Source organism: Tupaia chinensis, unplaced genomic scaffold (genome assembly GCF_000334495.1).
Source record: "Tupaia chinensis unplaced genomic scaffold, TupChi_1.0 Scaffold146828_1, whole genome shotgun sequence".
Taxonomy (NCBI): domain Eukaryota; kingdom Metazoa; phylum Chordata; class Mammalia; order Scandentia; family Tupaiidae; genus Tupaia; species Tupaia belangeri.
Window position 1 is genome coordinate 1,128,130 of NW_006206682.1, and position 10,672 is coordinate 1,138,801.

At 46.9% G+C, this 10,672-nt stretch overlaps 1 protein-coding gene across 1 annotated transcript in view; it reads right to left on the reverse strand.

Annotated features, from left to right (window-relative positions):
* Positions 1-10,672, reverse strand: part of PXK (PX domain containing serine/threonine kinase like) — a gene marked incomplete at its 5' end in the record, with an annotated part of 54,836 nt that overhangs the window by 13,682 nt on the left and 30,482 nt on the right. Inside the window, 5 exon segments of the mRNA XM_027768556.1 lie at positions 333-402; positions 848-934; positions 1,460-1,537; positions 6,749-6,797; positions 9,447-9,525. Coding sequence (XP_027624357.1) covers positions 333-402; positions 848-934; positions 1,460-1,537; positions 6,749-6,797; positions 9,447-9,525 — 363 coding nt within the window.

A 10,672-nucleotide genomic window follows, 5' to 3' on the forward strand; every position in this document is an offset into this window, starting at 1 on the left:
ATACAGGCTCCAGGAAGAACGGGGAGCTCACATTTCAGTCAGGTCCGCTTTTTCCCCCATGGTTCATGCTCCTGTGTCTCTGGGTTACTGGGTCTTACCATTAATGAAGAGGCTAGCTACCAGTAACCTGAGGCCCCTTCCAGCACCAAGTCCTGTAAGCCCACGCTGTCACAGTCCTTCACTGGGGACAGGGGTCTTTTGTTCTCTGCACTCATTACTACCCTGCCCAGTGTCTAGCCACGGGAACCCAAGGCCTCTTGCCCGACTGCAGACACCTATACCTGACCTCTGGGCCCTAGGCCCCAGACCCCCTGCAGTCCACAACCAGTTACCTGAATTATTGGAGTTGCTGAACTTGGATGAATGCTCTTCACTGTTTTCAATAGCAGAGCGCTTCGACTTCTTTAAAAATACAAGAAAGGGAGGGGGAACAAAGAATAAACACACTGAAGGTGGGAGTTCAGATAACAGTATTTTCCGCACACACAGTTAAACTAGCTCCATACAAGGTCATATTTGGCCTCATAACTTATTACAGGGAAGAAGCCACAAGCCAAAACTAAAGGGGAAAGTAAACCCAGGAATGCTGACTTCACTGTCTCGGGCCAGTGGCTTCCTCCAGTTACAGGATACCACAGCGAGCTTGGCAAGACAGAAAGCAGTCTGGCTGAGTCTCTGGATCATGCAGGATTCTTTTGGAAAAATTGCAAGCCAGTCATCTGGAAACAGTTTTAGTTTTCAAGGAGATACGGTGCAAAATCTGTCGTTAAGTGTGTACCATTAACCTAGAACCTTCTTCATGCATGGTCAAGAGCAGAGAGAGAATTCGGAGAGACAGCAGGCTTACCTTTCGAGCTAAGATCTTTCTCTTTTTTCTTTCTTCCTCAGATCCATGGTGTGACTGAGCCCTTGTGAGTCTTCGATGCTGGTGAATCTTGGAGAGACCATAATCCACCATGAACATAAGTATATCCTATGTAAGGCAGTTTCCTAACAAAAACCTTCTCCAATACATTTTGCCCAAATTATTTAGATTAAAAAAAAAAATCTCTCCTTGCTCAGCCTGTCTGCCCCCTGGCTCAGGTCTGAATGCCTGGGAGTAGAGAATCCCAGGGGATGAGGATCGTTCTCACTTCCACCAATTCCTCCTTGTCCTTTTCTCTTTTGTAGATGAAGAGCGTGGTCCCCAGCAGCTTTGGAGCATGGACAACGCGTGCCCACAACTACCACCACCCAGCATTCCCTGATCATAAAGGACGGCCAATCATGGTGACGGGTTTGTTTCCCCCTTAGACTGAGCGCCTTGAGAGCAGGACAGTGAAATATTCAGCCTGGGCGAGAGCGGATACGCACAAAACGCTTCTCGGGTGGACATCAGTCAAACATCCACCACTGTGGATACCACGGACAATGGGGACACTCAAAGATCAAAGGACAATAGGCTCTGTTATCAGTTTACCTGTTTCTGTTCTTCAACGAGTCTCTTTTCTATACATTCTTTGGCAATTCTCAATGCCTCTTTTAATTTTGTGGGGATCTGAAAGAAGAAAAAGAATATAATCTGTTGCATAAAGTGGCTGGAGGTCCCAAGTCCTGGCGTCAATGGAAGAGTAGCTGGTTATTAAGAAGAGGTCATCTCGGGCCAGCTCTGTGGCACAGCAGTTAGGTGATGCGCGGAAGCCAGATCGCACATGGCTGACCAGGGTTTGAGTACTGGCACTGCCAGCTTGAAAACACACCAGGCACACATGTGCCCATGCCCAGAATCCTGACAGAATCCATTTCCTGATGCAGAGCGAGAGGAAAAGGACTGCGGTGTGACCAGGGGGCTCTCCTTCCCTTTCTCTCTCTCATTCACACATGTGTCCTCTGGTATTAAAAAAAAAAAAAAAAAGAAGGTGAAGAAGAAAGGAAGAAAGAAAAAGAAAGGGATCATATGGAATAAAATCAATCAAAGCTGACTACTCAGAACCAGCAGATGGCATAATGGTTATGTTGCTGGACTCCCTTATAGTTGACCGTGGTTTGAATCCTGTACCTGGCGGTTTGAAACTCACATTGGGCGCGTGTGCATGTGTGCCCAAAATCCCAAGAGGAGAATGGAGAATGGGATTGTGGTGTGGCCATCCTCCCGGTGGGGGAGGGGTGACTTCTCACTGTCTGTGTCTCTGTCTCTCTCTGTCTCTCTGGCAAACGCACGCGCCCTATAGCAAAAGTCTCAATAAAAAAAAAAGCTGATCACTCAAATACTGTCCTATTTATGGTATCCCCAGGACTCACCTCTCAGGATTTTTCAGCAATGAATACGTAAAACTAAAACATAAACAAACACAATGTATGTTTCAAATAATTCAAGTAATTCTCAAGGGACTTCGAGTTGACAAAACAATCTTGAAAAAAAAAAAAAAAGATCCCAAATTGGAGGCTTCATATTTCCTGATTTTGAAACCTACTACACAGCTACCTCAAAACAATGTGATAGGAGCCAGGCGCAGTGGAATATGGTCACGACCGCGGCTACTCGGGGGGCCGAGGCAGGAGGAAGGCAAGCTATAGTCCAGTTTGGGCAATACGGCAAAACCCTATGTCTCTAAAAATAATTAATTACTATTTCTTTTTTATTTAAAAAATAGAGGCCAGCAGGTAGCATGGTAGTTAAGGTGCTGGACTTCCACATGGTCAACTATGGTTGTTCGAGCCCCAGACCCAGAGGCTTGAAAATCCTGTGTGTGAATGCCCAAATTCCCAAGAGAGAATGGAAAAGGGATTGTGATGTGGCCATCCACCTTGGGGGTGTTTCTCACTTCCCCTCTCTCTGTCGCTGAGAGCACCCTGTGATTAAAGCCTAAAAATAAACCAATAATGGACCAGCAGTTAGCGTAATGGCTATGTCGCTGGACTCCCACGTAGTCGACCACGGTTCAAGTCCCGGACCCGACGGCTTAAACTCACGCCGGGCACGTGTGCGTGCGTGCCCAAGATCCCGAGAGGAGAGTGGAGGAGAAGGGATTGCAGCGTGGCCATCCCCCCAGGGGGTGATTTCTCGCTTTCTATCTCTGTCTCTCTCTGTCTTTCTGGCGAGCGCATGCGCCCTGTAGGAAAAATCTCTCCAAAAAATAAAAATAAAAAAATAAACCAATAAATAAAACAGTGTGGTAGAGCTGACATAAAGACAGATACACAGACCAATGGAAGAGAACAGAGAGTCCCGTGATAAACCCCAGTAAATTACCAATGATCTTTGACAAGGGCGCCAAGATCAATGGGGGAAGGGCAGTCTCATCAGTTAAGGTACTGGGGAAATTGATATATGCATGCAGAAGAATAAAACTGGACTCTTTACACTATATGCAGAAATTAACTCAAAATAAAACCAAGGCCTAAATGTAAGACCTAAAGCTACTAAACTCCTGAAAGAAAACACGAGAGAAACCCTCAGGACTTATGACAATGGAGCTGGAACTAATTCCTTGGATATGACATCAAAAGCACACATGATAAATGAAGAAAACAAACAAATTAGACAGACAAAATTTAAAAGTGTGTGCAACAATCCAAGACACCATCAATAAAGTAAAGCAACCCAAGGAAGGGAAAAAATAACTGCAGGTCGTATTTTGGATAAGTGATTAGTATCCAGAATATATAAAAGAGTTAGAATTCAACAAAAAATAAGTGTGTGTGTGTGGGGGGGGGGGGGAGTGGGAAAAATAAGTGGGGAAAAAAAAGTGAGACAAGATTTGAATAAACATTTCTCCAAAGGAAGTATACACATGGCCAACAAACTTATGAAAAGATAGCCAGTGGCTAGTAGCTGATCCCACATGGCTGATCATGTTGTTTGAGTCCCAGACCTAGTAGCTTGAAAAATACACCAGGCGCACGTGCGTGCATGCCCCAAATCCTGAGAGGACTGTGGAGAAGAAGGGACTGTAGCAGTGGCCATCGCCCCTTGAGGGGTGATGTCTTATTTTCCCTTTCTCTATATCTATTTGTCTTTCTCTAGCAAACACACAGGCCCTATAGCAAACTAAAAAAGAGAAGCTCAGCATCTCTACCAGAGAAATGCAAATCAAAACCACAATGAGCTATCATCTCACCAGTTAGAATGGCCACTGTCAGAAAAGTAAAATAATGGGGCCAGCAGGTGGCATAGCGGTTAGAGCACTGGAATCCCATGTGACTGACCATGGTTTGAGTCCCAGACCTGGTGGCTTGAAACTCACGGTGGGCATGTGTGTGCATGCATTCCCAAAGTCCCAAGAGGAGAATGGAGGAGAGAGCATTGCAGCATGGCCATCCCCCCTCGAGGGTGATTTCTCTCTCTCTCTCTCTATCTCTTTTTGTCTCTCTGGCGAGCGAACATGGCCTATAGCAAAAATCTCTCCAAAAATAAAAAAGGCAAAATAGTAAATGTTGGCAAGCATGTTGAGAAGTTGGAACTCTTTTGCACTGCTGGTGGAAATTTAAAATGGTATAGCTGCTATGGAGACAGTATGGAGGTTCCTCAAAAAACTAAAGTGGAATTTGCCTTATGATCCAACAATTCCTCTTCTGGGTATACATCCAAAAAAACTGAAAGCAGGACCTCGAAGAGACCTCTGCACCTCCATATTCACTGCAGCATTATTTGCAATAGTCAAGAGGTAGAAGTAGCCCAAATGTCCATCAACAGATGAATGGATGAAGAAAACGTGGTATATCTACACAAGAAATAGTTTTCAGCCTTAAAACCGTTGACAATCCTGTCACTTGCTACAACATGGAACCTTGAGGACATTTTCAGAGTGAAATAAGCCAGTCATAAAAGGGCAGATACTGTATATTTCCACTTTCGTGAGGTATCTAGAGTTGTCAAAATCATAAAGACGGGAAATAAAATAGTGGTTTTCAGGAGTTGGGGTAAGGTAGGAGAAACAGAGTTTCCCTATGGGTATACAGTTTTTTGTTTGTTTGTTTGTGTTTTTTAAGGTTTTTGCCATGGGCGCGTGTACTCACCAAAGAGAGACAGACAGAGAGAGGGGAAGTTGAGAAATCACCTCATGGGGGAATGGTCACACCACAATCTCTTCCTCTCTATTCTCCTCCAGGGATTTTGGGCGTGTATGCATGTGGGCCCTGTGTGGGTTTCAAGCCACCGGGTCTGGGACTCAAACATGGCTAGCCATGTGGGAGTTCAGGGCCTTTAATCACCATGCCACCTGCTGGTCCCAGTTTCTGTTTTTCGAGTGTCAGAGGGTACATGTGTTCACCAGAGAGAGAGAAGGAGAAAGCAACCCAGGTAGAGTAAGGTAAGGCCACAATCCCTCTCCTCCATTTCTCCAACCTGTTGAGATTTTGAGCACATAAGCACATTGTGCCTGGCATGTTTTCCAAGCCAGGCCCTGACCCAGGTATTGCCGTGGATGATCTCAGTTGGCCAACGACAGCAGACAGGTACTCCTCACCAGTTTTACACATGAGGAAACCCTGTGAGTCAGTGGCTCTCAAGTGTGGGCAATTTTGTATACCTCCCCCCGAAGGGACTTTAACAACATCTGGATACGATTTGGTTGTCACAATGGGGAACAGAGGGTGCAGTGTTACTGCCATCGAGTGGGTAGAGGTTAGGGAGATGGCTTCACGTTCCACAGTGCACAGGCCAGACCCCCATGACAAGGAATTACTGGGCCCCAGATGTCAAATCCTGGGGTTGAGAAAACCTGCTGCAGGTAATGGCTAGTATTACAAGAGCAAGTATGGCTTCAGTCGTGTTTCCTGCGTTCCAAAGCCCATGCTCTTTCTTTCTTTTTTTTTTTTTTAATTTTTTATTTAAGTTTTATTGTTTGTTTGTTTAAATTTGACCAGAGAGGGATAGAGGGACAGGATGAGGAGGAGGGAGAAAGTGAGAAAGCAAGCCGCCAGGTCCGGGACTTGAACCACGGTTGGCCATGTGGGAGTCCAGCGTCCTTATCCACCATGCCACCGGCCAGCCCCAATCCATGATCTTTCTATGACACCACAGTAAACTTTCTTCCAGCCTTTTTTTATATACAGACATGTTGTTTAATATCCTTTTAAAATTTACCTCAAATCATAATCACTTTCCATATTACTATAATTCTTAAATAAATTGTTCCTTATTAGATGAAAGTATTTTATCGAATAGGTGTATATATAAATTATTAAAGTAGTCTCTAATTTTAGGACACTTAAATTGTTTCTTTTTTTAAGAACTTTTTTTAAATTTAACATTATTTATTTATGTGACCAGAGAGGGACAGAGTGAGAAAGAGAGGGAAAGTGAGAAAGCAAGCCTCCAGGTCTAGGACTTGAACCACAGTTGACCATGTGGGAGTCCAGTGCCCTTAACCACCACACCATCTGCCGGCCCCATGACATTTAAATTGTTTCTAAATTTTTTTCTACTATATACCTTTTATTTCTTGGCTAAAAAACAAATGCTAAATTTTTTTTTTCAATTGCTAAAGGGAACATGCACCTGCCAAAGAGCAAGAGAAAGAGGGGGAGAGAGAGAGACCACATCCCAATGGGGTGTGGTCACGATGCAATCCTTTTGCCTCCATTTCTCCATCCCCTCAGGATTTTGGAGATGCACATATGCCTGGGGCAGGACCCAAACCATGGTCGGCCATGTAGAACCTGGTTCCCAGTACACAGCACGTAACCACTACACGACAGGTCTCCAAAAAGCAAACTTTCAAAATTATTTATGTCACAAACCAAAAAATGATATCATTTGCTTTACCTTAAACTGTGGCTTTTCAGAAGTGGTTAGTAAAACATCACTGAATAATCTGTAAAGAAAAGAAACAAACAAAAAACCTGTCTTGAACCGGGTGCCATCTCAGAATTGGATCAAAGCAGGTGAAGACACATTTATCCCATAAATTCTCCCTCCCCCGACAGTGCTGGTCCAAGGCACCATTCCCTATCTACCAACAGGAGTTTACAGGCCTCCCACTGTGACCTCTGGCAGCCCCTCCCCGTCCACTGCCTCAGAGACGTGACCGGGGGACCGGCCAGCTGTGTACCGAAGGCTGTTCGCCTGGTGTGAGACAATACGGTATCTGGAAAGAAATTATCTTTGCCACCGCTAATTTGCAAGAATACTGAACATAATAGATGCGGGAGATATTTATAGACAGAATAATTGGTTTTCTTCTTTTTTTTCTCACCTCAGAAGAGGATAAAATTTATCCTGGAACTCAGTAAAATAAAAATGCTCAAGTAAACGGAAAGGAATAGTCCTGATTGGAATTTAATGGAAAACAATTTTCTTTTCATTGTTCATCATGCTTCATTCTAAAAAGAGCAGGTTTTAAAGAGTATCAATTCTCTCTTCCAAAAGTATGTGATTACAACAGCATGAGGGATTCTGACCGGCTTTGGCTGAAACAGATCAGAGAAATGAAATGGCTACCGGGGCAGTCTTTCCTTGAGTGGCCCCCAGTTTAAAGGCAGGAGCGCTGGCGGGGTTTGTGTTCCTCCACGGGACTCCCCAGTCACCCCCCCCCGGCCTGCTTAGCTCCACTTGACACATTTTCACTGGGCACAGGTCACACCTCCCCAAGCCTTCTCAAGGTAAGGCCCACAGAGTAGAAAAAGATGAAGAAAAACTACTCGATTCATTTTAGGACTGGAAACTGGGCCATCTGCGTGTGCCGTGCGGTGGGCGGTGCCAACGCAACTCTCGTCAATCCCCCTGTCCGCGGCTTTCCCTGAGCACAAATGCACCGTGTTCTAACGTTCACATGGACACGGTTTTATTTTCCAAACTGGACTGTTCCCGTGCTCGCATTGTTAAGAATGACTGGGGGTTTGCAGATGGATGCTCCAGGGCCTGCCGAACTCCCACGGGGCAGGGGCTTGCCTTCCTGCATTCATCACAGCTCCCCAGGGGCTAGCACAGCGCCTGGCCTACAGTAGGCTGTCCCTAAACCCTCCTGGGAAAACAGAACAAGGAGCCCGCAGTCAGCTCCCCTCCTCTGGCTACATGCATTCAGCCCGTCCCCTGCCTTGCTTCCTCGTATTCCTGTTTCCTGAGAACATCTTTGTCCAACAAGCTGGTACAAACACCTAGGTACAATGCAGGGCTCAGAAAATACAAGCAGACTCAATATTAATCAGAACTGCTGCTTACTAAGCACTCATCAAGTATCTGGCGCTGTCCTAGGAATGATCTCATTAAATCCCCCCAACCATACCTGAGGCAGGAACTAATATTATCATCCCCATTTCAGTTCAGGAAACGCCACTAGCAGAATTAGGAAACCTGCCCGAGGCCACCCAGGTGAAGTGGTCAACTGAGATCCACCCCAGGCCTGTCTGACCCCAGCCGCACCCTTCACCATGCTGCTGCCTCTCCAAGAAGGCATAGAAGAGGTACCTAGGGGCTGGAGGGTGGAGCAACAGTAAAACGTGATGCTCTCCAAGGCTGATCCACATGGGAAGGCCACCGGCTTGTGTCCAGAGACCTCCCTGAGTATGTGGGTCCCAGACTTGCCAGTGATCCCAGCTGGCGGACACTGGGAGCGGATCACTGCGTCAGGGCCCTGCTGGAAGTGCTGTCCCTCTGTCTCTTTCTCTAGCTCTTACTCATGGACAAAATAAAAAAGTAAACTTTAAAGAAAGAAAGAAAATACACATAAAGCACTCCTTTAACTGCCTTGACTGACTACTTATGATCTGTTCAAGACAGTACATCTGAGTGCTAAGTCCCAGACACTGTGCCTGGTTATGCTGGATTAGTTTTTCTTTTTTTAAGGTTTTTACCATAGGGCATGTACACTTACTAGAGGGAGAAAAAGAGACAGAGAGAGGGAAAGTGAGATATCACCCCCCTAAAGGGGATGGCCATGCTGCAATACCTTCTCCTCCATTCTCTTCTTGGGATTTGGGAATGCATGCACATGTGCCTGGCGTGATTTTTAAGCCACTGGTCTGGGAATTGAACCATGGTCGGCCATGGGAAAATCTAGAACCTTAACCACCACACCACCTGCTGGCCTCCATGCTAGATGTTTAATAGTAGCCAGTGAGTGAATGAACAGAATGACGCTGTCCTCTGCGAGGAGGCCTTGGACCTGTGAACTAGCCATGGCTGGAGACAACTGATTGGTTGCTACGGGATCAGGAAGGACTGCTGCTCGAGAGGGCCCTCTGCTGGTACTTCCTAAGTGGGGGGCACCACACGTGCACACACGCAACACTTATGCCCACGGGGGAGACACACATGCAGACGCTACTCATGTTCAAAGCAAGTGCTCAGAGGGGTTGCAGGGAAAGGGCCTTGGTACTATGCTGCAAGTGACGGTAAGCAAGCAGGATGCTTTGACTCTGCAGGGACACGGCGGAGTCTTATAAGAGTACCAGGTGCTTGGCCACGGTGGTCCAGTGTTAGACATGGATAACAAGATTACAACCCACGCGTATGATTGACTTACGGCATCTGTAAGAGCCGGGAGACGGTAGGCATGCCATTTTTACAGGCGTCACAAGACAGCGTAGACTCCAACACGGCCACTTGAAATGAACAGAGGCGCATTTTAGTTCCACAGAACACGCTGGCAAATCCACTTTGTGATGAAAAGTTTGACGCCGCTTTGCAACAACTGTGCAGGCGGATCAGGACGGTGTCAAAACTCTTCACACACAGACAGATGGCGTACGTGGGGAGGGGGTGCTGGCAACGCTGGCGTTACCGATGACTCCAGAGAAAGGGTTCCGAAACCACATGCTGACAGAAAGCTAAAGATACTTCAAAGATAATTGGAGGAAGGATCCGAAATACCATCTATAAAAGTGTTTGTTCTCTGAAAAGAGAAGTAAACACTACACAGATGTCCCGTTCTGAACTCGGAAGACAGTTCGCCTCTTGCCTGCTTTTAATCAAAACCAGCACAGCCAACACCTACTGCTGACACCGCCCGACGCCCGGAATGCTGTAAACCAGAGCAGCCGGGTCGTCCAGCCCCACGTCTTTGTTCAGTTTCAGTTGCTCAGACTCGACTCAAAGTAGTCTCGGGCCCTGTTCTCTCTAGCAGCCTCACTTGACCCAGAAACCTCTGGCGGAGGATTGACGTCCGAGAGCTACCCTGCCGTCCCTGCTCTGCTCGAGCCATGAGTCCTGCGCCGGCTGTGCAGGGGTGAAAGGGCCCCTGGGAGAGTCTGCAGCAGTTCCCACATCCCTCTTTCCTAACGGGGCCTCTCACCTCGCCTCCAGCTCCCCTCCCGACTCAGGTAGCAGCTCCTGGATCCAATCTGTCTAGGGGTCTGCTTTCCTGGCTGCCTGGCCTGTCTGGGCCCACTGGACTCTCACCCGCCAGCCATCCTGGACCCAGATGGCCCAGGGCTGCCCTGTTGCTTGCAAGTCACTCACCAGTCACTCCTGGCACCTGCCCGCGGGCTGCCTGGCCCTGGCATCTGCTTCTACATCAGACTCACACTGCCGTACATCTCGCCACATCCTCCTGCTCCCAAAATTCTAGTGGATTTCCCAAAGCTCCCTGAAGGTGTCGGATAGCCTGACCAATGAACAGCCTGACAATGAATTTTCACTGAAGTGCATTTAAACCAATTACTCAAATCTGGTCTGCTTTCAACTGGGTAAGAATTGCTGGCAGTGTAGGATGACAACTTTCTTGGGTGTTTCCTGGGTTCTGGAAAGAGT